The sequence below is a fragment of the Eriocheir sinensis genome, chromosome 47 (assembly GCF_024679095.1).
Source record: "Eriocheir sinensis breed Jianghai 21 chromosome 47, ASM2467909v1, whole genome shotgun sequence".
Lineage (NCBI taxonomy): Eukaryota > Metazoa > Arthropoda > Malacostraca > Decapoda > Varunidae > Eriocheir > Eriocheir sinensis.
Genome location: NC_066555.1, coordinates 7,657,365 through 7,685,030, shown reverse-complemented (window position 1 = coordinate 7,685,030; position 27,666 = coordinate 7,657,365). Strand labels below are relative to the sequence as shown.

General features: G+C 46.9%; 1 protein-coding gene across 3 annotated transcripts in view; it reads left to right on the top strand.

Annotated features, from left to right (window-relative positions):
* Nucleotides 1-27,666, top strand: part of LOC126981354 (elongation of very long chain fatty acids protein AAEL008004-like) — an 80,945-nt gene that overhangs the window by 35,303 nt on the left and 17,976 nt on the right. Inside the window, exons 1-3 of one of the 3 annotated variants that reach the window (XM_050832371.1) lie at nt 5,797-6,213; nt 10,173-10,195; nt 26,438-26,499. In XM_050832371.1, the coding sequence (XP_050688328.1) occupies nt 26,439-26,499 (61 nt within the window). In that variant the 5' untranslated portion in view covers nt 5,797-6,213; nt 10,173-10,195; nt 26,438. Of the gene's footprint in view, nt 1-5,796; nt 6,214-10,172; nt 10,196-26,437; nt 26,500-27,666 lie in introns of those variants that run through there. The other 2 variants (XM_050832373.1, XM_050832372.1) reach the window with 2 other exon arrangements.

Genomic DNA, 27,666 nt, shown 5'->3' with positions numbered 1-27,666 from the left:
TCGTGGACACGTCAGAAAACCACGGAAATATGAGAACCACGCCAGCGGAAATCGTGGTTTGACTGAAGAGCCACGGAAAATTTGCCCAGTGTAATAGCCCCTTTAAGAGTATTGGTTATTTCCCCCACGCATCCGTGCTGATGTGGTTAGCACGCCTTGCTACGAATCCGCGGGCTGAGTTCGAATCCCGGCCCGGATAGTCGGTGTGCAGCTCACCCAAGTGTTCATCCTCCCTCCCGGGCTGGTCGATAAATGGGTACCTGGGGAAACCTGGGGAAGGTAAACTGTGGTAACCCGTATGTCGCACTGGCCCTGTGTCCCGGGGTGATGGGCTTTTTCCCACTCCCACAATCTCAAGAGTCAATGTGACGGAGATGAACACCGAGGCCACGTACAGTTTAGGCGTCTACCCCTGACCTTACCAAGTACCGCTGGTCAAATGCATCCTTCTGTGCCAGCCAAACACTTCCCCGAGCACCGGTCAAACATGTCCCGAAGTACAGACGGACAAACAATTCCTTGAGCACCGACGGTCAAAGACTTCCCTGAGTACCACCGGTCAAACACTTCCCAGAGTACCGCCGGTCGAACACTTCCCTGAGTACCGACGGTCAAAGACTTCCCAGAGTACCGACGGTCAAAGACTTCCAAGAGTACCGACGGTCAAAGACTTCCCAGAGTACCGCCGGTCAAACACTTCCCTGAGTACCACCGGTCAAACACTTCCCAGAGTACCGCCGGTCGAACACTTCCCCGAGTACCACCGGTCAAACACTTCCCTGAGTACCGCCGGTCAAACACTTCCCTGAGTACCGACGGTCAAAGACTTCCCTGAGTACCGCCTGTCAAACACTTCCTCCAACACTCGCTGGTCCAACAATTCCCATAGTACCCGCCAAACATTTCCTGGAGCCATCACGCCAACACCTGAGGAAGAGTCTACAACATCAAGGTTCTCAGGTTGCATAAAAACACTCGTCCTCGTTCGCAGGTCAACCTTGTGCGAAACATAAACAAAAACGAGTCAGCGGCGTTAACTCCTAATGCATTTTTTTTTTCTTGTTTAGCACAGCAGCACCCTACCATAAGTTTTTCGTGTGTGTGAGAGTGTGTGCGTCCTCCGCCAGGAACAAGAGGCCCCCGGAGGCATTTTGCGCTCACACCCCGACGGCTTGTTGTGTCCATAGCAACGTAAGTGAAAGGAGGTTCGCCCTATATGAATATGTTCAGGAATCGATGGGTGTGTATACATAATCGAAACTAGTCCAGCCTTCATCAAAGTTGCCACCCCCACCCCCACCCTTCCCCTCTCAGCCAGCGGCAGCTTATAATGACCTCCACACCACTGTTCACTCTCTTGAGGCTTCCCACGCACTCCTCTCACAATCCTCATTTTCTTTTTCCTCGAACCTTCGTTTCCTTTCTATCCTGTTTTTCCCCCGACTCATCTTACTCCTCCAACACACTTTCCCTCTCGTTTCTCATTTACTTCCAGTCACGATTCTTTTTTCAAAGCATATCATATGTTTTCCTGTTCAGAGCCAAGGTTTTCCGAGAGTTTCAAGGGAAGTGTGTCATATCATCGGTCGTATTATGCGTGCCCAGTCACCTTGTGCAAACAATCGTATATATGTCTCGGGTAAGAACGTGCTTAGAAGGTCTCGGTCACCTGACTTTCCTTCTTCCGCAAAAGACTTCACAGAAACATGAGCCGTGCAAGAGTCAGCGTCCTTGAGAAAGAGGAGGGGGGGATGAGAGCCTTTGGAAATCAAATGAGGAGAAATTATTGGCTTTAGGATGGTAATACGAAGCAGCTGATAAGCCGTTCACATGAGTAAATTAAACAAAGGCACGCTGGTGAATACGAGCTCGGATACAAAGGATAATCAATATAGATAATCTCAGGGATGTAGTTCTGGGTCATGATTATTTAGATGCCCGTCGACGGCCGTCAAGCAAAGTGACATAAAAACTATTTCAGGACTTGACACACAACCAACACTTGTCTGCGTCGCACCTTACTCTCCACCTCGCCTTCACCCAAAACGAGAAAACTTACCTCTACGTGGCCCACCTTGACATCCTTCTCGCAACACCCAGGGGGCGCGGCTCGCGTTCCCACTTAGCCGCCGGGAAGGTCAGGCTGGGTCACCCCTCACAACGCCTCACCTTGCTATTAGTGCAGGTAACCATAAAAAAGGTGCCAGGTAGGATAGAGCACCGGGGTATTCCCAGGAGAAGATACAACTTTCATTCCTCTAATCCCAGCAGAAGGGAGAGAAGGTGGGAGAAAGGGGGGAAGGGAGGGAGAAAGGGAGGAAGGGGGAAGGGAGAAAGGGAGGAAGGGGGAAGGGAGGTGAGGATTCTTCCGTCGTGCTGTAAATGTTTTTTTTTTTTTTTTCTTATCGACGTTGTTTGGCTTTGACCTGTATACTAGTGACACGATTATAGAAAGACGGGTTTAACGTAACATAAATAATATCAAGATTTTTTTTTCTTGTTTAGTTTTACTCTTTCATCATTATCAGTGTTTTCACTCTTTCTTCATCCACGGAATTATTTTTTTGTGTGTAAATAAGAGAGAGAGAGAGAGAGAGAGAGAGAGAGAGAGAGAGAGAGAGAGAGAGAGAGAGAGATGAAGGTACACACACACACACACACACACATGATGACGCGCTACCACTTCCATCACTGCTTCATCTTTCATCTTTAAAATCATATCCTGCTGCTCCTCCCCCTCCGCCCCCATCGCTCCCTCCCTCGCCTTCCCTAACGCCAACCCTTCAGCCTTAAAGCCTTCCTTCCCTTACACTGTGCAGACTGGTGTTGCCTTCCTTACCCTCCCTTAGTGTACCATCATTCCCTAGTTTCCCTTTCCTTCAACGCTAATATCATGGCACGTCTTTGTTTTTCTTCATAATTCTCTTCGTACCTTTGCCTCGCCTCAGGTCACACTTTCTCTTCTTCCATCCCTCTTTCCTATTAATTACTGCACTCTCGTCCTTCAGCGTTCTCCTTTACCCCTCTCGGCCTTCCTTCCCTCCTTCTCCTCCCGGCCTGTGCTTCGCCTTCACTCCCTCAAGGCTGGTTCACATCAAGGCGGTTCGAGTGGATTGGTTGGTTGGTCGCTCGTCACTTTTTTTCCCCGTATACCTACCTACCTGCTGAAGCCTCGAGTCCTACCCTCCAGCTGTGATTGCTTGTTGTTAGTACTGGTTAAGCTATATGTGGACAGGTGTGTACGTCTGTGTGTGTGTGTGTGTGTGTGTGTGTGTGTGTGTGTGTGTGTGCGCTTAATGTTCGAGGTTGCATGTTCTTATCTTATAATACGAACAAAAGCTAACACTTGAACTCCATCTTGCATTCAGCTTCTTTTTTTTTCAGTGCTCGACGGATTTAGCGAGCAAGAATACATACCACATTTTTTCCCCCTTAACGTAAATCATATGTTTGATAGCATGAAGACGGTAAGAAATGTTTGGTACGGAGCGTTGTGGCTCTAATACCACTAATGCTATGCGGTAATCTATTTTAGCTAAGTCCCTCAGCGCTAGGAGATAGATTAGGTCAAGGGTTGTGCAGGCAAATTGGTGAAATACAGATTCGGGTCAGGTCACGGCAAGCCTGTCCCCGCAAAAAAAATGGACGATAAAAAGAGGCTCCCCAGTCAGTCAGCAACAAGTAAGATCGGCTTATGTTGTTCATTATTAGTACCCTAAGGTATTATTAGTAGCTTTAGGTTATCAGCTGTTATTTTTTTTGTAGCCATTGTTCACCCCTCTCTCTCTCTCTCTCTCTCTCTCTCTCTCTCTCTCTCTCTCTCTCTCTGTCTCACACACACACACACACACACACACACACCTTAGCAATCGAAACACGTATGCAAAATTCGAAACAAAAGTCAGTCAGAGCCTCCAACAGCCTTACAATCAAGTCAAATGATAACGAGGCGATTGATATGTATAAACAAGGGGAAAGGGTAAGGAGGCAAGCAAGAGAGAAAGAAAGAAAGAGAGACAGGAAAGAAGAAAGTGAGTAAAAGAAAGAACGAAAGAAAAGGAGGAGAGAAGAAAGATAAGAAAAAGAAAAGTTATACGAATAAATGAACGAACGAACGAACGAAATGAAGGAAAGAAGGATGGAAGCAAGAAATAAAATATGCACACACACACACAAAAAAAAAATAACAACAAGAAATAAACATGTATTAAAAAATATGGGTGGTCGAATCTGGAGCTTTTTTTATCAAGAAAAAAAAATGTTCCCGGAAATAGTTGCCTAGTTAATGTATAAAGAGTCATCAGCTTATATTTAACACCGTAGAAAGATTAGAATATTTCAGTGTGTTGCGGTATAAATGCAAATATGGAATTCCCTGATGATTTAACACCCGCGGAATCAAATGAATAAGCCAATCCGAAAGTAGAACTAGCTGTGTTTGTCTATTGTTATTGTAGTTACTTCACCTCTCTCTCTCTCTACACACACACACACACACACACACACGATATCATTCCCTCAATCAACCACTTTAAACAATGCTTCACACCTTGGTCTTGGCTGGGGCGATTATGACAGCCGTTTCGTCTCAAACAACCTCACTATCTGGCACGGGGATTATCCTACCTGTCCAAAGAGGCCTTGAACTTCTTAAAACAAGCTTTCCTATGGTTCTGATAAGGAGGAAAAGGCCATCACCTCTTTGGCACCGCGACAAAGGTTAAGGGAGCCGGCCTGTGTCTTATCCGGCTCGAGCTGATAACATTTTATATTCTTCTGTCACATGTTGAGTTGTTATCGTTTCTGTCACTCATTGTCTCTGTAATCTCGCTTGTCTTTTATTTTTGTTATCGCCCACTCTTTGAATTTTTATCTCCCTCTATCATTTTTACATTCTTATGTATGTCATCTTCCAGAACTGAACTGGGAAACATGAACAACTGTTTAGTCGGTTTCCTATATATACGATGGTAATTTTTTCGTCTCATCTTTCTTCTTTAAATATGTTCAACAACTCATCATACTCAACCTTTCCCCCCTCAAACACCTAAGTATTTTCGGAAGTTAATCCATCACATAATTGTTCGGTGTTCATTAAACTAATAAAATACAGGACAAGCGCTAATTGGGTTGGGGGGATGGCGATCGTTCTCGGGGGGCAGGTCGCCGGTGGGTCTGTAGGGAGGCCACTGAGACAGCTCCAGACTTTATAATGACACTGGGTTTTCAGTGTGCAATGTCAGGAATTACGGGATTGAAAATAATGGAAAGCAGTGAAGAAGGAAAGGAGATGGTGGGAAGGAGGAATTAGTGAAGGAAGAAGGTAGTGGGGACGAGCAGTGGAGGGAAGCGGCGAGTGGCGGCGGGGAGGTGCGGGATGCAGGTGTGGAAGGGGGTGGGGACGGCTTGCATTAAAGTGGTAACTGTCGGCGGGTTGAAAAGCTCTTACACCCCTCTGGATGGTCGTCAGCCACTCCGCCTAATGGCTTCCCCTTAAAAAAAGCTAACACCCTACTCTAAAAAATACAGTGTTAATAAGTTTCACCTTCTATTTCACTGTCACTTTTTACTGTAGGATATTTTTGGTGACCTTTTCTGGAAATCTACTATCTGGCCTTCCACTTCCTCTGTCTAGCACGGCGTGGTGGCAGACGTTCACAGACTCCCAGAAACCCCTCATATATTTTCTCCATCGAAACCCTTTAAACCTCAAAAACATATTGCTGGGCACTGAAAGATCAACATAGCAATCGTATAATATTGGTTTCTAGAACACTACCCAGCAAGGGGAACGTGATAAAACCCCACCTGTAATAGAGGAGCTGGCGAGAGGCGGGGCCTGCGGCGGGGGGCAGCAGCGGCTTATACTGGAAGAGGCGGCAGGCAGCATGAGTCAGTGTTGGAGGGTGTGTCGTAGTGAGTGGTTGTGTTGCCCGTGGGCTCCTCAGGTTTCTTATTGACGCCACACTACGTTGAAACCTAGTGAGCATACAGTCGGCTGTTGAGACTATCCACTCCAGCGAACGTCCTCCCACTCCGCGGACTTGTGAGCGCGAAACAGAAATTTAGATGTCCTTAAGGATTTTAGTGTGAAGCAAGCCTCTCCCCGGCCGGTGCTCTTGTGATACCTAGTGCAGGGGAGTAGCGGGTAACAGTGTGGGAGGCTGTGGGAGCAGCCTCGGCAGGACAGGGAACACCAGCGGAAGTTAAAAGGTGAGTAGAGAGGTTCTGCTGCCTGTTGCCATATCTGTTCCCTTGGCGCCGGTCGTTGGTGCTGTTTCCCTCTTTCCCGATCATGTCCAGTGTGTCAGGCGGCAGGACGGGCTGCCAACCACTCCGCGGCCACGGGGCAGCACGAGGAGGGCTAGGCACGGCAGGGAGGACGTGTGTGTGTGTGTGTGTGTGCAGGTTCTCGGGGCCGGCAGGAAGGTGTGTGGGGGCTGCTGGCTGTATTCAAGTAACCGTTCCTCTCACCGCCCCACCTGGCACCATCGCCGGGACACAGTCTCCCAAAGAGCCGCTTTTAAACTTAACTTCCCCCATGCTGTGCCGCCAGACGACTGGCTAGACAGGGTCCCATGAACGTGAAAAGCAAGTACTGTGTGCTGCTCTTGGGTGCAATGTTACTTCATTTTACATCACCATGCGTTGCAGACAAAATTATATATAATACATATCTGCATTTATTTACATATTACAATAGAAGCCCGACATTTACAATTGAAGCCAGACATCAGAGGGACGGGACCCCACTAACGTAGTTCATTTCCTGTATATCACTAGATAAGTACACCTACGGCCATACCGGATTGTTTAAACATATAAACAACAAATTTGACCAGATTATGGTGAAATAAATTCGCATGCGGCAACTAACCCGGTGGCTGCTGCTGACTATAGTGAGGTTAACACTTGTGGAGCATTTATTTCCCCCTCGGCTGGTGGCACTGGCATCTGAGGTTCGTGTACCCAAGCCCCCGCGCTGAATGTTTCAACCTTATTTTTTCCCACCGGTTGATTTCGGAGTTTTGCAACTACAGGGATTTCGTGCGTGTTCTGACCAGATTTTGATTCCCAGAGTAAATTTAATGGAATAGTTATGAGGAAGAAACTCTACATGAATATTATGGTCAGACATTGAACAGATTGGTGAGCACCCTTGCCAGTTGTCCTATGGTTAAGTATCTTAATAACCTTGTGTTATGTCTGACGTACCTGACTAGTCCTTACAACACGTGTAAAATTGCGCTCCATTTGTTTTTAACTAGCGAATCCATTTCTTTCGAAACAATGCGGATAATTTTCTGGAGTTATATACGACAGCCTCCATGCGTCGTCTTTGTTCTTAAAACCACTATTGACACTATAGTGAAAACCACTGTCGAGACCATAATGGTAAAACAAAATTCAGTAATTCGTGGTTCTAATTGATAGTTAACCTTCGCTTATTCCGTAGGTTGGGATGGTACCGAAAGGCGATTACAGAAGTAGACTCTTACAGCAATACCATGCATGAATTAGTTAACTTGCGGAAAGTCCTCATGGTCTGATCACGAAAGTGAATATCATTGTTAAAGTCCTGCAATTAGCATAAAATAGATATAAAATTAGATTAGAAGCCAATAAGTACTTCGGCCCGTAATGAGCGGTATGTTGATTAACTTGCTGGGGTGAGTGGAACTGTTTGCTAATGTCACACACACACACACACGGCCAAATGCCCAAGTTGCGTTGTCGCCGCCGTAATAAGCCTTCAGTTAATTTTTACTTGGCCCTCCACCTCTTTACCTTCGCCTTCCTAGCCACTCCAAGGTTTTAACCCTGAACTTCCCATGGGTTGTCCTAGATTGTTACTTGCGTTTTGTACTTAATGCTTGTTGCATCGCCGTAACTACACCACTAATTTTGGCTGATGCGGGAGTTTAGCTTTACAGATATACAATTTAAAGTTAAGCAAGAGTGATCATTGAATTAGTTTCCAACGCATCTGATTTGAAGTAGGCCAAGACCTTGCACTCTAAGAAAGCTTTGAGTATTCTTGCAGCAGTCTCCTTCCACACACACACATTTTGTGTGTGTGTGTGTGTGTGTGAATGAGTTTGTAGGAGTAATATACGTGTTAATATACTTGTTTCTATCCTCTGTACTACTTGATGCGGCACTCCTGGCCTTGAGCTGATGAAATAAAAGCCTTTTTAGTTGTTGGGCAGGGACTGTGTAGAAGGGTGGGACGGGGGCAACACACAGCGTACACTTACTGTAACATGTGGGCTGAATGCTTGTTTTCCTGTTTGTTTGGACTCGCTCGTTGCTACATGGAAAAGCTTTCCTATGATAAAAAAGTAACTTATTTTTTTACTTGAAAGTCCGGGAGGTACGATTTTTACTTGAAAGAGTCCGGGAGGTATGATTATCGTAACGGTTCATGAATTCCTACCATTCATAGTGACTTTAGGAGATAGAGAATCGTGATAAAATCGGGCTTAGTCGTCTCATTGTACTCCTCAACCACACCACCCTCACCCACCCCTCCAGGCTCCAGCTGCCGGTAGCTCCACCCACAGCCCACCTACTCAGCATGACCAAGCTCTAGAGTACGACATAGTTCTCCCACACCCTCATCACCCTCCTCGTCCTTACAATAGCTCGTCTTCCTGACGCTTTATAGTTCTCACCGACACTGCACTCCTTGTGGCTCGGCGCCGCTCTTTCTAACTCCCAGACTGTTGCCACCATCACGGCCGCACAGCCCTTCCCATTGGCAGCCAGGCTGGGGTGGGGCAGTGTTGCAGACTTGCAGGCCAGGTGACGTCACTAGTCCCCGTGACTCTGTAGTGGCATCATATAAGCGCGTGACGTCACGGTGTGGGTGGTGCTGGGAGGCGGGGGAAGCGACACTTGTGTACATAAAAAAGGAATACACCTGTGGCGTGGGTGAGGTGTGGGTGAGTGGAAGAACATTTGGGAGCTCATGAGATCTATTAATTTATCTTTGTATGCAAGTTTATGGTGTCGCTTATGAGGACTCTCCCCGTTGCTTCTCTTACGGACTCGTATTGCTTTTCTAAGGAAATCAGACTTTTTTTTTTTTTTTTTTTTTTTTAGTCTGATCCCTCCAAGTTCGTGATAAGAGCACAAATACGCCTTCCATGTTACTGGCATGACTAAATTGAAAGAGCACAAATACGCCTTCCATGTTACTGGCATGACTAAATTGAAAGAGCACAAATACGCCTTCCATGTTACTGGCGTGACTAAATTGAAAGAGCACAAATACGCCTTCCATGTTACTGGCGTGACTAAATTGAAAGAGCACAAATACGCCTTCCATGTTACTGGCATGACAAAATTGATAGCGTCAGTAAGATTTGCTGTTCAGCTTGAGTTATGATATTGCACGATAACTAGTGTGTAAGATTCCTTGCTCTTTTTTCAGTCCTAACGTTGGTGGTTATAGTAATCAGAATTAGGCTATCGTTAAGATATTGGCAGATATCCGATGATGCCGAATGAGTGGTAGTAAGTTTTAGGAAGGCGTAGGGTCCCACATGGCTAAGTCATGCATTGGACAGGCTCGGGGAGTGATGGCGTTGGCATTTATGAATTATAAAAGGTGTATACAGAAGGGGAGGAGGAATAAGGCAGGGTAGTAGTTTACTGAATGAAGATCTGAATCGTTTGAGCAGGTCAAGAGTGGGGTGCGTGGTGTCCATGGGGGAGGGGGGGGGGTGCGTAGTCATTGCTCCACACACAGGGTAGGAGGCTAGGGGGGAGGGGGAGGCACTAGCAGACTCGCCGCACTAACTTGGCTCACCACCTTCAAACCTACACCACTTGGGAGCTTGTGTTTGATGTCCTACTGGAAAAAAAAAGATCGATAGTCCGGGTACTGCCAAGCATGAGAGACGGTGTTGTGAATGGTTCCTCAGATCCCTCTCTGAAAGACACATGCATAGTGCCAACAGCGGCAACCTCTATTTTTCATACTCTTATTTTCATCTTACGACTTTTGTTTTGTAAGGAATTAGTCAGTGTTTGATTGGATTATTATTACGTATATAGGGTTTTGTAAATTGAATGTTTACAGTTTTCGTGCATTCTGATAGCATTGTTTAGGATTTTTTTACTTGTGCGTTGTTCTTGAATCTAATGATTGTTGTCTTTTATTACAGGTGTCAGGATCAACAGGAGACAGGTGAGTCGCTCTGAGGGTCATCCAAGGTCAGATGGGATGTGTGTGTGTGTGTGTGTGTGTGTGTGTGTGTGTGTGTGTTTAATATCACACCGCCAGCGGCTGTCATTGCCAGACAGCTGCATCAGCACGTAGCCTTGGATGAACGAGGCGGATCAGAACACTAAATGAATTGTTAACACTTCGATTCTCATTCTATCAACGGTTTACAAAACGAGTGGGTACCTGAGCCGATGTGTTTGTTCATTTTGATTTTCGGTTGAAGGCCATCTCGCATGAACACCAAGGCTAGTCGAGTGCGCATCTTTCTAAGTTGACACTGACGGGTTGTGGTGATGAAATATTTGCATAAGTGTGTGTGTGTGTGTGTGTGTGTGTGTGTGTGTGTGTGTGTGTGTGTGTGTGTTTCGTGGAGAGAACTAGGGTTGCATCCACTCAAAGGTGGCTGAACTTACACACAGGATATATAAGTATGCTTAGTGTTTACTTGATTGGTGGTGTGTCGTGCGTCGTAGAGGCTGGCAGTGTGTAGCTGTGGGCTGAATGCTTCTGCAACTCGCTTATTTCTTGAATCAACTGACTCAACCAGATTGTGGACTCAGAGTTCATCGATCTGCTCGTTTTCCCACATCCGCGCTTTTCTCTCCTATATTGGTCTGGTGTGTGTGTGTTCATCGATCTGCTCGTTTTCCCACATCCGCGCTTTTCTCTCCTATATTGGTCTGGTGTGTGTGTGTGTGTGTGTGTGTGAAAGAGCAAGGGAGCACGGACACTTGCCCATCCAGTTCTCTGCTAGGTAGGTTAAGTGTTTGTTATAAGAGGGCAGAGCGGTCAGTCAGCCTAGTGTGCTGGTTGTGGTGAATGTAGTGTGGCGGTGGTGGTGATGTGTTCGTGTGATGGTGTGTAGTTTTTTTTATGGCAGGGTCGTGTATATGGTGATTGTGGTAGTAGTAGTGGTAGTAATCGAGACTTTTTGTGTGTGCGTGCGCGCGAGTGCCTGTTGGTTTCCTGTTGTACCTGGAGGCCTCGGTGAGAGTAGGAGAGAGCACAGAGATGGAAAGAGCGAGGAAGGAGGGGCTTGCCATGAGAGAGAGAGAGAGAGAGAGAGAGAGAGAGAGAGAGAGAGAGAGAGAGAGAGACTTAAAGGGGCCTCCTGCATTAGAGGTTCGGTTTCGCTCATGGTACATAGCGGGGCGGGATCCGGGAAAGAATCGCTAGGTTTGTTTGCTGGAAAACCCGACATAACCACACCCATTTTATCAATCGAGAGTATACATATATAGTAAACATAGAAAATGGGTTCGTGGAGAAGGTATATAGGTGGGGGAGACAGTAGGAGTGTATAGTTGTATGCTTGTATAGTTGGTTAATTGCTCTGGTGTGATATTTGTTACTATTTGTAGCCCTTCTCCCCTCCTCCCTTCCCTTCCCTTTAGGGCTTAGGCGGTCCAATCTGGCAGCGATGGGTGCCAGGCAGGTGGGGAGAGCGGGCTGCTACACGCTTACTGCCTACCTCTGACCACCTTAGATAGTCCTGTCGCCGCTACATCCTTCTTTCTCTCTCTCGCCTCTTTCTCTCTGGATTTAATGTGGTTTCTCCTGTGTGTAATTCACCACGGCCTGATCACGAGTTGGACTCGCTTTCCCCAGCAGGTACCCTCCCGACGAGAGCAAGTGCTCATTATCGTTGATTCTGGGTACTGCCAGGACCTCACGCACCCCATCCCCCTTGCTCAAAGGGGGACAGTAACCACTCCTAGTCAACCGAAAGAATCCTGCCTGAGCGGGGCTCGAACCGCCGCCTGTTTGGCCGTTAAGCTTTGCAGCGCAGCGCTCTACCGATTGAGCCACGGGCCGGTATCATCAGTTTTCTTTGATAGTATTGTAGGATTTTTATTCGGTTGACATCCCATCAGGCTCCAGGTGTGGCGTCAGGCTACTATTCTCTTGTTTACATGCAGCTCACGAGTCGAGTTCGATCCTTGTATGTGAATGAAAAGACTCCTATTACTGTTTTTGAACCAACCAGAGTAGACGGTGAAGGGATCCACAGAAGGAATAGCAGAGAGAGAGAGAGAGAGAGAGAGAGAGAGAGAGAGAGAGAGAGAGAGAGAGAGAGAACGGGGGGGAGGGGGGCAGCTTTTGACCAAGTGTTATTTAACTTGCCTGGCAGTAATGAGAGCAGATATTTTTCAGCAAGTATGACAAGAGGAAAGCCAACCATCGTAAATTCGGTCCCAGTTATTCATTACGCCAGCTGTTAGCCCAGCTCAGAGGTTTGCTAGGTGATGAGGGCAGCAGTGTGGCAGCGGCAGCACATAGTACACCCTGTTACCGGTTTTGAAGGGAGTTCAGTAAATCTTAACCCGGTAGCAGCAGGGATCATGTTTCTTAATGGTCCCTCCAAGCGAGAAAAATGAGAAAAAATCACCCCTCACACAAACCATTTCATAATATATATCAAAGCATTTGTGATAAGATTATGTATCCTCTATTTTGGGGGGTTTATATCATGGCACAAATTTGGCCCGTCGCTGCTACACGGTAAAGCCACAAATTTGGCTCGTCACTGCTATCGGGTTAGGGTGTCACCACCTTCGATGCCACAGTATTTTTCAAGAGCGTGTTAAATTTTGTTTTTTTAGGTTGTCACTTTTTTAACCTAATCATACTTGCAAACTCGTAGCATGATGAGCTGCGTGCAAAATAAATTTCCCTTTCATTGCCGAGCCTGTTTATCTCTTTATTCAAAGTGTACAAGAGAAGTGTAACCAATCGCTGAAGGAAGGCCGGGCAGCGTGGTGTGCAGCCAACCCTTGCTCTCCACACCTCCACTGTATGTTCACCCTCTTAAGCTGTTTGCTCGGTGTCGTTCATCCCTCATTCACTAGAATCCCTTGACTGCCTAAATAAGCTCTTTAGTGCTTATCCGTACCCACCGCCTTCCCACCCACCCCGAGTGAGGTAGGTTAAGAACTACCCACCTTCGCACCTGTCAACCTACTCACCCACCCACCTGCCAACTTACCCATCTACCTACCTGTCTTTTACACCCCTCAAGGGCGCACAAAAAAGGAAACAATAATAAAAAAGCCCGTTACTCGCTGCTCCTAAAAAGAAAAAAGTCAAAAGAGGTGGCCGAAAGAGGTCAATTTCGGGAGAGGTGTCCTGATACCCTCCTCATGTCCTGTCCCTACCCACCTCCCTACCATCCCTCCCCACGGGCGGGTGAGCAGCTGTATACCGTGCAGGCCGCGTCACTCCTTTAAGCCATTAAAGACGAGCGTAACTAAGCCCAAGCGATGAACTGCTATAAATATATCTACCTTTATTGTCTTTTCAAACAGTTAAACTTGCATTCTCTAGAAAGGCGAAGGGTGCGTGGTGACTTGATCGAGGTTTATAAATGGATGAAGGGCTTTAATAAGGGAGACATTCATAAGGTTTTGTTGGTAAGAGAACCGGGTAGGACACGAAGTAATGGGTTTAAACTGGATAAATTCAGATTCAACAGGGACATAGGCAAAAATTGGTTTACTAACAGGGTGGTGGATGAGTGGAATAGGCTTAGCAGTCATGTGGTGAGTGCCAATACAATTGTCACATTCAAAAATAGACTAGATAAATTCATGGACAGCGATATTAGGTGGGGTTAGATACACAGGAGCTTAGGGTCAAAGGAGCTGCCTCGTACAGGCCTACCGGCCTCTTGCAGACTCCTGCGTTCTTATGTTCTTATTGTCGCTGCTAATTCTACAAGACACGAGATCTCTCCCCGAGCGTGAAGATAGAGTCGGATTGAGGAGTAGCACAAAATTAAAAGTGATAACCCACACGCATGGAGGTAATAAGGGCCCACACGCGACCCTCTATAGGTGTGTGTGTGTGTGTGTGTGTGTGTGTGTGTGTGTGTGTGTGTGTGTGTGTCCTGTAAATGTCTGTGTGTGTGTACTGTACGTCTCCTGTAAATGTCTGTGTGTGTGTACTGTAAGTCTCCTGTAAATGTCTTTCTGTGTGTGTGTGTGTGTGTGTGTGTGTGTGTGTGTGTGTGTGTGTGTGTGTGTGTGTGTGTGTAATCGAGGTGGTGGGTGCCTCTGACAGATCTCCGGGGGCACTGTCAGTAAACGGGTCAGGCGCGGCGCGCGGCGCAGTGGGTCAGTGAGAGGCAGGTGGTTGCCAGGCTGCCCACTAGGCCTCTTTGGCGCGGTCTCTCTGCTGCCTCCCTCCGCTGCAAACAGATTTCAGCTTCAGTTTGCAATGTTTAATCCCCACTTCGACTTCCAACGCCTTTCTCCCTTTGCACCCCACTCACCCCTTCATTCCCCACCCGCTCCGCCATCCCCCCTGACCCACCTCCAGTCTCCGCTTCTCTTAGTTAACTTGCATCCTCCCCTTCTCCTTTCGCTCATGTTCATCTCTGCTCACATTCCCCTCGCCCACTCCATTCTCCTCGTCCCATCTCTGCTCAGGTCCTCCCTCGCTCGCCTCGTTGCTTTCCTAACACCACCTGAAGCTTCTCTCTCTCATCCCCTCCACTCCTAACCCCACATACTTCTTAGCTTACCTCACTTCACCCCTAACACATACTTCTTTATCGCCTCCCTTCACCCTTAACACATACTTCTAGGTCACCTCAGCTCACTCCCAACACCACAGAATTCTGACTCTTCATTTCACCCCTAACACCTTACTTCACCTCTTAACAAGCAACACTTTGGCTCAGGTGACTCCACTCCTCTATAACACAATCACACTTGTAGTTCACCTCAACATTTCGAAGTTTCGGGTCATCACTCCTCGTCGTCCTCGCCCCACCTGACTCTGCTCTGTCTCATCCACCTCAATCTGGCTCAGCTCGCCTCAGCTCCTCACCTCGTTAACTTGTTCTAACACTTCACCCTTTCGGATCAGAGCACATTTCCCCCCCTCTGCCTTTAATTGCTGACTGCTTACCTCGGTTCCTCCCATTCTCTCACCGCCTGGCTCACTCAACTCTTGTCTCCCACCTCACCTCACCTCCCTCATCCCACCTCACCTCCCTCACCCCACCTCACCTCACCTCCCTCATCCCACCCCACCTCACCTCCCTCACCCCACCTCACCTCACCTCCCTCATCCCATCCCACCTCACCTCCCTCACCCCACCTGGCCTATTATACCCCAGCTGTGCCTCGCGAGAAGGCCGCATTTCGCCCTTGAGAGAGAGAGAGAGAGAGAGAGAGAGAGAGAGAGAGAGAGAGAGAGAGAGAGATTCTGAAGGCCACTTGCGTCTCGTCTACTATCTAGCTTTTGCTTATTGTTTAATTTTTACTTCATAATAATATTAAATTTATATTTTTTACTGAACGTTGGAGACTCTTGTCAAGCCCGAGAAGGCACGAGTCTTGTGAAAGTGTGTGTGTGTGTGTGTGTGTGTGTGTGTGTGTGTGTGTGAGAGAGAGAGAGAGAGAGAGCTTTGTGGAAAGGATCGTAATGCAGGTGAGGGACAAAAGTTCAGGGGGGGAGTTACGACGTTAATGAAATTGTCTGGAAATGCTTACACACACACACACACACACACACACACACACACACACACACACACACACACACACACAGGCTGCGGTGCACACTAGTGCGTTGCCCCTGAAGCATTTAACTTAACCAAAGGTTTGTTTTGAACGTTTCTGAGCGTCTTTAACCTCGGTTTCATGCTTCTCCTAGTGAGATGGTAATGCTATGCTTTGTTGAATAAGAGTATCAGTGTGGAGGTAGAAGTTGCCTCACGCCTCTTGTGACACTGAATTAGGAGTCATACTGCATAGGACGTCAAGGTTGGCGAAGTGCGTCAACAAAGGCTTACTACAATGAGCGATGGATCAGTTTCATAATACTAAGCACTAGAAGCCTTTTGGGCAGCGCATCGGTTTTGGGAAAGATATATAACTTTTTTCATAGTGATGGATTAAATAAATCTAACTTTTTTCCTAGTGATGGATTAAACGCATCTCCTGTAATTTTTTTCCTAGTGGTGGATTAAACACATCTAACTTTTTTCCTAGTGGTGGATTAAACACCTCCTGTAACTTTTTTTCCTAGTGGTGGAATAAGCACATCTCCTGTAACTTTTTTTCCTAATGGTGGATGAAACACCTCTCCTGTAACTTTTTTTCCTAGTGGTGGAATAAACACATCTCCTGTATTGTATAAACAGAACTTCTAATGCTAGTCGCACCATAGTCCACAGGTCTTTTCGGATCGGGCACCAGACTGTCCACATGTTAACCACTGCATTCCAACTACAATGTCCCTCAGTGTAACATCAGCAAGTCTAGCCACTACACAGCTCACGAGACTCGGCACTGTAATCTGTCATGCGCTGGTAACGCCGCATGACAGCAGGTTCCGTACAGGCGCTCTAAAAGATACGGCGGTAGACGCCATAAACACTGTGCACCAGACATCACAGACGCACAATACACGCATCCTTAGCCACACAGGGGACAAAAAAAGTGAGATTCGTTCCCGCCCTCACGTTCCCCTCCTTCCCCCCACACACAGAGAGAAAGGAGAGATAAAAACATAGGCCAGTATCACGTTGCGCTTCGTAAAAACACACATACAAAAAGCCCAACGATCGACAGTGCCGGTCCATCCGTAACCACGAGGCAAAAGAAAGGGATTGAAAAACCCGCCACGAAGACGCTCAGACTTAAACACCACGCTTTTCTTGCCTTTTTTTTTTCCATGAGGTTACCGGTGGAGATCGTAAAACTTATCTGGTGAAGTCAATAGAGCACTAGTAGTATTTTTTGTTGTTCTAGTGTAAAGGGGCTATATCACTGGGCCATTTTTTCGTGGATCTTCAGTCAAACTACGATTTCCGCTAGCGTGGTTCTCATTTGTTTCTTGTTATTGCTGCTGCTGATGATGATGGTGAGTAATACCGTCGTCCTTCGGGTGAAATCTACCGTAGCTTTGGAAGATTGTGGACAAGTCAGAAAACCACGGAAATATGAGAACCACGCCAGCGGAAATCATTGTTTGACTGTTATAGTAGGATATCAATGTATTATTAGTCTTAATCAACACCCTTTAAACGCCCCCCGACAAGCCCGTTACATGACTGAAGATCCACGGAAAATTTGCACAGTGTAATAGCCTCTTAAGTCTGTGGTAGTGACAGTAATTTTTTATAGCGGCCGAGCTCGCAGTGGGTATTAGTAGTTGTCCCAAGTATATCACAGACTGAGCGTGCACTTTTGGTCTCGCATTCTATATACTACATTAATAGTGATAGTATTAGTTTTTGTTGTAGTGGAAGTTAGTTGTGGCAGTGATAGTTGTTTATAGCGACAGCATTGGTAGTTGGTTTTTTTTTACAGCAAAGGAGACCGCACAAGGGCACAAAAAAAAGAAAACAATAAAAAACTCTACTCGCTGCTCCTGTAAAGCATCCGAAGAGGTGGCCGAGAGAGCAGGAAAATTTGTCCAGTGTAATACCCCCTTTAATCTCGCATTATATGATACTACACCACGCCCTTAGGTTTCGGATGTCAAGAGTCCTGACTTGTGAAGAAACATAGCCAGGAAATAGAACATCATAAACAATTAACGTTCGCTCACATACATATGGAGAGAAACCGTTGAGGGAGTTTTTTCCCCAGCTCTTTATACGGTTCCCTTCGTCCTTGAGAGAGAGAGAGAGCATGGGGACGGATGATAACTAGGAAAAAAAACAAGTGGTAAATATGCTCTTAATAAAACAGGAACATGAGAGGAGAGGCGAGGCGGGTGTGGGAGCGAGGAATGTGTGTGTGTGTGCTTGCGTGAACTTGCGGGCGTGAGTGGGTGTGGGTTTACGAGCACAAATGTATGAATGAAGGGAGTGTTAGAGAGAGAGAGAGAGAGAGAGAGATGGTATGTTGACGGTGCGTGGGCTCATGCATTAAAGGGAGAGCTTCCACCCTAGAGAGAGAGAGAGAGAGAGAGAGAGAGAGAGCGTGCATCAGGATGTGGAAGATGAGGAAAGGAGGCGGCGTTGCGTGCGGGGAGGAGTGGCGGGAGCGAGGGAGGGACAGGCGCGGGAAGGGCATATACATAGTGCACATGACGATAAAAGTGAGGACGAGGGACAGAGTGCTATTTCAACGCATATATAAATGTGACGTGGACTCATCGTTTAGTTACTTGTCTATCCCAAATGGCGAAGTGTTTGGTGTTTACATATAGGATAGCCCTGCAGGAGATCTGGTTCACTGGGTTTCAAGGTCGCATTAGGGAGTTCAGGAAGAGCAGAGGAAGGAGCAAGAGTGAAAGCAGAAAGCAGAGCAGTATAAATAAGAACAGCAGCAGCAGGAACGAAAGATATCCACAAGTTCAAGGAGGGAGTTGCTCTGAAGCCGGGCAGACTTGTAATGTGTGGGTGGTAGTGGTTCTGGTTGGTCGTGGCGGAGGGGGTGGGGCTGGTTAGGCGGGGACGAGTGGGGGGGAGGTTGGGTGTGGTGTCTACAGGTGGTCGCGTGTCTTTACCTTCCCCTCTTGGCCGCTGTGTCCGTTCTCTCTCTCTCTCTCTCTCTCTCTCTCTCTCACTCTCACGATACAACAAGCCAGCGTCGTCACTGTTGCCGTGTAGTCATTTTACTCTCTCTCTCTCTCTCTCTCTTCCTACGAGACAAGAAGCCAGCGTCATCACTATTGCCGTGTAGTCATTTGATATTCTCTCTCTCTCTCTCTCTCTCTCTCTCTCTCTCTCTCTCTCTCTCTCTCTCTCTCTCTCTACCCACGATACAACAAGCCAGCGTCATCACTATAGCCGTGTAGTCATTTGTTTCTCTCTCTCTCTCTCTCTCTCTCTCTCTCTCTCTCTCTCTCTCTCTCTCTCTCTCTCTCTTCCCACGATACAAGAAGCCAGCGTCATCACTATTGCCGTGTAGTCATTTGATTCTCTCTCTCTCTCTCTCTCTCTCTCTCTCTCTCTCTCTCTCTCTCTCTCTCTCTCTCTCTCTCTCTCTCCCCCCTACGATACAACAAGCCAGCGTCGTCACTGTTGCCGTGTAGTCATTTCTCTCTCTCTCTCTCTCTCTCTCTCTCTCTCTCTCTCTCTCTCTCTCCACGATACAACAAGCCAGCGTCATCACTGTTGCCGTGTAGTCATTTGATGTCTCTCTCTCTCTCTCTCTCTCTCTCTCTCTCTCTCTCTCTCTCTCTCCACGATACAACAAGCCAGCGTCATCACTGTTGCCGTGTAGTCGTTTGATTGAAGGTTTCCAGTCTATTTTCCGTCCGTCATCCTTCCTCTTGCGTCCAGAAACCACCTCGGCGTGATAACTGTATACCCCACTCAGTCAAATCTTTCTCATCATGGGTTCATTCATCACCCTTCTCTCTCCCCCCCTTCCCCCCACCACCCCGTGACCGCACTCCTCCAGCCACCTTCCCTTCCTCCCGTCCCGTGTCCGCGCTGACGGGTAGGGTCCCAGAGAGGGCTGGAGACACCCCCGGACGCTGCCAGTTTCTGCTAGCTGTTGCATAAGAGTTATTTAATTTGGTTCGGTCTTGGAGTCGCGCATGTCACCAGCATTCACATAGCCTGCCAGTGCAGCCATAGAGGTCGTCTGCACAGTTTCCCCCCAGGCGTGCGCTATTGTAAAAATTTCTGAACACTCGGGGTGGAATCAGTTTCGTTTCAAACATAGAGTTGGCTGATTAGAACCAACGGCAGGAAATTCCCCCTTTCAAATTTTTCATCGGGAGTTTGGTGATAAGCTCAAACCGGCGAGGGGTGGAGGCAACATTGTGAGCTCGTCGTTATCACAGTCAACATGCGATACTGCAACGCTACTCGTTATCAATATTAATGCGCGCCCCTGCTGAGCGTTCCTGAGGCGGCGGTACATGGCGCATTGGGCACCCAGACGGCCATGCCTTGAAGGGTATCGGAGAGTGCGGGGTTGACGGTACTGATTCTGCGGTGGTGGTGGTATGGGTGGGAGGAGAGTGGTGGGTGATGGCAGTGGTACTATGCCGATCTTTTTGTTGCTTTATGTAAAGAAAGTAGTTGTTGTAAGAGACCTAAGTAGCGGTGGTGATGTCATTGCAGGCCTCGTGAAACGTTTTGTACCCCCTGACTCTTACTCCGCTTCCTCCACATATCCTCGAGGTTCGGCAGCGACCAAGTGTCATGTCCTCCTTTGTTGTTTACTTGCAACAATAAACTATCAATCAATGTTTTACGTGATTAGGATGCATGAGAACAATAATTTTTCCCTCAAGACAAATTGCTATTGTCACTCGGGCGCCGACATTATCAAGTTATTATTTGCGGGGTTTGATAAGTTGCAGTGTCGGTCTCTGTATTCTCTGGCTTCCTCGTTTGCTTCCGTTACGCCGATTTCAAAGGCTGCGGTTTAACGCCTTTCTGTTAAGCTTGTCAGGGGCCCCAACACACATTTACACGCTTTTCGTATTAGTTTTGGGCATTTCAAGGGGTAGTTTAATGGCCCTGGTAGTAGTTTGACTTTTTCTATGCAATGATTGTGGAGAGGCACTCATAAAAACCCGACTGATCTCATTTTTGACCTTTGGAAATAGTTGATGAGGAGAGGATGGTGGAGTTTGTGAAGGCTCTGTTGCGAGGGCGGTGTTTGTTTGCAAGGGAATTCTGGTTACATGTAAAAACTATTTCCTGTGATAGTTGTAGTAATGTATAATAGTGGTAATATTGGTACCATACTCTTATAATTGATAGTGGTGATGGTGTTAGTAGGGTCAGAAGTAATGACAGGCGGTGAGCATTAGTTTTGGCGGGAAAATGAAATTGCAGTCATATGTTGTTGACGGTTATAGTACTGCTGGTGGTGGCGGTGATGGTGGAGCGGCCGGGTGAGTGGCTGGTCAAGGGGCTTACGTACAGTACCATAGGGTTCAGTGTCCTGGACTTCACCCCATCACCTCACCCCCTTCACCGGCCCTCCTACCGCCGCCGGGGAGAGCTTGTAGACTAGAGGGAAGGAGGGAGGAAGGCTGGTCTGGAATGTCGATGAGGGGGAGGTATGAATGGGATGAGAGGAATGGAGGACCCAAAGGGAGGCAGACTCAGCCGGAGGACGTCAGATGTAACTGTTTTTATATAATCTCAATATATCCCGTGTTTCAAATTGTAAGCGGAAGCACGCGAGAAGTTCGTTGTGTGTAGCAGTGTGGTAGTGTCAGACGAGGGTTCACGTCACAGGACCTCTCCGTTGATTGGCTGAGTGTTATCACCAGCAGCGACGTCAGCCAATCACCGCGGCGCGTAGCCATGACGTCACCAGTGGTATCATCCTATTTGTGCCGCTATGATGTCACCCAGTGGGCAGTCTCGTAGCTCGGGAACTCTCGTAGGTCAGTGGTAGTGTGTGTGTGTGTTATGATCAATGATTTCCTTATTGATGTGCTTTAACATTTATCACTGTACCGTGTAATTGATTGAAACTCGTGCACGGTCAGAAGTGGGGGTCAATCACGTCAGCAACAACACACGTCAATCTCTATTACTCCCATAAAGAACACCACTGAGTGCCGGGGGATCGAACCCGGGCATTCTGAGTAGAAGTACGGGATTTTTTTTTTTTTTCAGTTAATGTAGTTTCCCTAATATGCAGCTACTATTGATGATGATGTTGATGCATTAAGCGTGAATTGAAAGTTAGTGGTAAAAATTTTAAGGGACTATTAAAGCTGGGTGACAATTCTTGCGTAAAGTAGCGCCTCTTCCTCCTCTTCCTTCTCCCTCCACTTTTTCCCTGCCCGCTGTGCCACCAGACACCGCTCTGCCACAGCTTTGTGCTATTATAGTGTGGGCACCGCGAGGGGCATTGACTCACGTGGTGTAGGGCCACAGCAGGCGTCACGGGAGCATCGCATGGGAAGGGGCTGACGTCTTGGGGAAAATATAAACAGTACTAGCAATAGCAGCAGCATTAGTACCATTAATAGTATTAGTAACTTGTTAGCAGGAAGTGTTGCTTAACAAAATGCAACTAAGAGAGAGAGAGAGAGAGAGAGAGGGGGGGGGGCTTTGGATATAGCTAAATATGGTTCGTGGGAAACTTGGTTACATGGTACAGGGGTAGAATTTAGCGACTGGGTGGAATGAAGATGCCAGTGTGTGTTTGTGCGCTCACTAGATGTGGGGCGAGGAGTACTTTAATTTGGGTCTGTTTTTGTAGTGATTTGAGTGTTCGTCTGGCCTATCAGAGAGAGAGAGATTGTCATTATACGCCAAGGAAGTCGCTTCATACATAACACACACACACACACACACACACACACACACACACACACCAGTATCTTTAGCTCAACCTTCCCACTGTACCCTGTTAGTACCTCTAGTCCTCACTCCCTCCTCCCAGTCCTCACTCCCTCCTCCCAATCATCCTTCCATCCATACGCCCTCTCTCCCTCATTATGAAGCATGGGGTGGTCAGAGATTTTTTATTTATTTATTTATTAATTTATTTTTATTTTTTTTATTTTTTTGTCATTAAGATAACGTCTAAGCGTCAAACCACACCACTTTCTTTTCACTTTAATTTTTCTCTTCCTTTTCCACGCGGCATTTATCTCGTCTTTTACTCTTCACTGCGGCCGTAATCACTTCGTACCGCGTGTCATTAAGTTAATATACTCTTTGTCAAATCTTTTTTCTCACGTGAGCGAGGAGTAGGAAGCGGAGGAAGGCGGTGGCTGTTACTGGCGGGAAACGGTTGGGAGACAGTTAAGAAGGGAGGGAGACATCCACCCCACAGCAATAGTTCTAAGTCTATACACCAAGTCAAGTCATACGCAGGTTTGTGGGAGGAGACACGGCCGAGACGTGGTTTATGCGTGACACTGCTTGGAGCCAAACTAGAAAATGTAGAAACAGGGATTTAGAGAAAACGAAGAAAGGCGTACTAATTTTAATCAATCAATTCAACATGCCCTCCCTCACACCCCACACCGCCGTTTGTTGTCATTGAAATTACAGTCACGCAATAGCACAATAAAAGGACATATTTTTTCGTCAGTGGCTTGCCTGAACGCGCTGTGAAAGAAGGCGAGAATGCACATCCAGAGTGAACATACGGCCCCAACTTTAGTCACCCCTGATGTGGCGGGTATTTTTATTATTTTTTTATTATTTTTTTTTTTTAGCTCCAAGTGACGTCATCTCGCTGCTCCGCCCCAAAACCGCCTCCTGCGCGTACTGGTCGCAGTTTTGAAGCAGTGACTTGACTTGGTATATATAGACTTAGCAATAGTATACCTACCAGTCTCTTCCGTATTCTCCCTCGTTAGCATCTACTACTGTACTCCATCTTCCTCCCCTCCCTCCCCTCCTCTTTCCTCCAAACCCCGCCCTTCCTCCCACTTCCTAAAAATGTGTTAATTTTAGAATTCTCTCTCTCTCTCTCTCTCTCTCTCTCTCTCTCTCTCTCTCTCTCTCTCTCTCTCTCTCTCTCGACCACTCCTTAGTTGCAGATCAGGAGCAGAGATTTTACACTAATTCTATTGTAGCACACACACACACACACACACACACACACACACACACACACACACACACACTTTGATCTCTATTCATAGTTACTCACTCCTTTAAAAGCGGCACCAGACCAGACACATTCATCTCCCCACTTTTAACCCTCTTATGTAATGCAATTTCTCTTCCCGAGAGAGAGAGAGAGAGAGAGAGAGAGAGAGAGAGAGAGAGAGAGAGAGAGAATTTTGATTTGATTTGAAATGTTTATTGACATTTACAGCCAAAAGGATGAGAGAGAGAGAGAGAGAGAGAGAGAGAGAGAGAGAGACCCTTGCCCTCCCATCTTCCTTATATCCCAATGACAACCTTCCCTCGCGTCCCAATTCCTTTCCTCCTCACCTCCTCCTCCTAGGCCTCCTCCAGACACACTCCTCGCGGGTCAGAGGCAAGAACAAACATGTTATCTAATACGAGTGGCCATATAGGACGCGGGTAGCGGGTTCTCGCCAAGCTTACCTTTTTCCCGCGTCCTGTATGTCCACTCCTATTAGATAACATGTTTGTTCTTGCCTCTGACCCGATAGGCGTCCCGCTACCCTACCAGCAAACCGCGTGTAGTGTGGCCGCACCTAAGTTAGACTCTGGCTGGTATTACGAGACACTTTGCCTTCTCACATCAGCTATATCTAAAGATCAAAGGGAGGATCAGTCTGGTTCTAATGAGTGTTCTTTATGCTCAGGGTACAGAGGAAGGATGAAACTACCACCAGGGTCATAAAACTACCCCTGGAAATGGCCACAACTCCTACGAAAGCCTAGTCAAATATGTGTTCTTGGACGGGGAAATGTCTTATAATACGACCCTCTGAGAGACTCCTTCACGTCACGGGTTGACTCCTCAGAGGTCGCTGGTCTCGTTCCCCGGTGCACCCTGTCATGCACACCAGCAATCATCGAGTCATGTAATGAAGAAATTGATCGAAATGTCAATGAAAGAGTAATGGCCGAATAAGAGTAAGAGGGAGTGCTCTTCAACCCCTTCTTATTGAGGTGTCCGTGGGAAGATTTATGTTGCAAGAACGTAATTGCTTTCTGACTGTCCTCCCGCGCCCCTTCATGTTATTTATGCAGCATTAATTACACGCACGCCTCTCTCTCTCTCTCTCTCTCTCTCTCTCTCTCTCTCTCTCTCTCTCTCTCTCTCTCTCTCATGCCTAATAAGTCGATAAATTGAAGGGAAAGAAGGAAAGATAAGTGTGCGTATGTGTGTGCGTGTGTCTATAATTACTGCGCAAATATGATGAAAATAAGATACTGTGTGTGTGTGTGTGTGTGTGTGTGTGTGTGTGATCGGCTTTTGTCTCGTGTACGTATTTATTTTTAGAAGTTACTTTTCACGTGGCTGTGTGAGTGTGTGTGCTTGGGTGGGTGTGGGTGCTTATTTAACTGAAAACATTTCTTGCGTAATAAAGTCAAACTGAGTAAGTAGTGTCCGTTCATCACACTTTTGTTGCTGAGAATAATGTCGTCCATCGCCTTAATGGAACAACAAGTGGCAGGAGTCCGTAATCAATGGCGTGTTCACCTCGCCGTGTGGTGTGAGCTTCATTAGCGAGCATGGGGAGAGAAGGTGGGCTGCGGGGGGTGCTGAATGCCGCTAAATTAAGTTTTATGGCGGTATTAAAAGACGCTTTCGCCTGCCACATTATATATTTCTGAAGGTCAAAGAGGGGGTCAATCGGGTTCTAACGAGTGTTTCTACAAGTTCATGGTACAGAGGAAGGGTCACACTATCACCAGGGTCATAGAACTACTACTGGAAATGCCCACAACTCCTACGAAAGCCTTGTCAAATGAGTGTTCTTGAGCGATGAAAGGTCTTCTAATACCACCCATAGTGCTGTGTTTCTGGGTGTCAAATAACGGTTACACGGAGCGACGGTAACGCAGGAAAACAAATGGTGCAAGATGAGTTTTAATGTAGAATAATCAGTCTTGCTGCTGCTTAGCGTTGTCAAGCTGTGTTCAGGGACAGAATAACTCATTTCCTGTTGTGTGTGTGTGTGTGTGTGTGTGTGTACAAATTTAGAATAATCAGTCTTGCTGCTGCTTAGCGTTGTCAAGCTGTGTTCAGGGACAGAATAACTCATTTCCTGCTGTGTGTGTGTGTGTGTGTGTGTGTGTGTGTGTGTGTGTGTGTGTGTGCAAATGTAGAATAATCAGTCTTGTTGCTGCTTAGCGTTGTCAAGCTGTGTTCAGGGGCAGACTAATTCTTTTGTGTGTGTGTGTGTGTGTGTGTGTGTGTGTGTGTGTGTATACAAATGTAGACTAATCCGTTCTTAAGTGCTGGGTATCGCAAGGGCGTGCTCCGGTGTTGCACGATCCCTGGGTGTGGTTACGTGCAGAATAATCCCTCTTTAGTGTCGAAGGCGCTCAGGGTGTTGGAATGTCTTTAATAATAACGTTTTGGTTTATGCTGATCCTGTGAGTGTTGGGTTGGTATTGTTAGACACTCGCTCCTCACATCAGCTATTTCTAAAGGTCAAAGAGGGGGTCAGTTGGGTTCTAATGAGTGTCTCTTCAGGCTCACAGTACAGAAGAAGGGTCAAACTACCACCAGGGTCATACAACTGCTACTGGAAATGCCCACAACTCTTACGAAAGCCTCGTCAAATACGTGTTCTTGTGCTCCGAAATGTCTTATAATACGACCCTTTGGTGTTGAGGCGCGCGCTAAAATGCTCCTCTTTGTGTTGCAGGATGAAGCACATCGTCGAGACAGTGGTCGACAGCTACAATGACCTCTTCATCAACCAGCGAGGTGAGTCCTGCTCCACGCACCCACCCACCCGTGTCCCGAGTGACTGACTGGCTTGTATCTGGCTTGTTGATGCTCCTCTCTCTCTCTCTCTCTCTCTCTCTCTCTCTCTCTCTCTCTCTCTCTCTCTCTCTCTCTCTCTCTCTCTCTCGTTTATTTACCTCTGTCTAAATGTTTGTTGGTATGTTCGTTGCTTTGTTTATACCGACACAGTATAATTCAGATTTTTTTTCACCCTCATCCTCCAACTACTACTACTACTACTACTACTACTACCACCACCACACACACGCACAGTGTTTGTGTGTTCCCCGTCAAAGGGCTCACTCGTGTGTGTACTTACCCAGTAGCATACAGGGTTAGTCTAATTATCCTGTCTCCATATATCTGCACGACCTCCTCATCCATATAATTCCAAACATTTATGCCTATAAATGGGGAAACAATATCGTGACATATCACATCCAGTCTTAACTTGTACTCATGACCTCTTATTTCATTACTTTGGGTCAAAATTCTCCCTGCCCATCTTTTCCAGTCTCTTATTGCTTTAACATTGCTAGTTTCCATTGTCTTCCAGCTGTGTCAGTTTCAATATATCCAGTCTCCTCGTACGACAGCGGTCTTCAGTTTGTGTGTGTGTGTGTGTGTACGGCCTCGCCCCTCCGTGGCCTCCATCACCCTGGGAATGGCCCGCTCATGGCTCTAGGATTCATCATTTTGCTCACGACCACATTCTTTTCTCCCTTTTTTTTATTTCACATCTTTTTTTCCGTTGTCAACTTTCATTTTTCGTCTCGCTTTCCTTCATGCCTCCTTTGGGTCTGCGTGTCGCTGTCTGTTTGTTTTTGCTTGTCTTTTATTTTCTCTCTGGCATCTACATCAGTATTTGACTTATGTGTTTATCGTTCCTCCTCTACGCTTCATTGTTTTCACCACTCCCTGCCCCACCCCTCTCTCTCTCTCTCTCTCTCTCTCTCTCTCTCTCTCTCTCTCTCTCTCTCTCTCTCTCTCTCTCTCTCTTTCTCTCATTCTTTCCTTTTGCTTTCGTTTTTTTTATTTGTCTCGTTTTCATCTTTTTCTTCTTAGTATCTCGTTTTCCCCTCTTATCTCTCTCTCTCTCTCTCTCTCTCTCTCTCTCTCTCTCTCTCTCTCTCTCTCTCTCTCTCT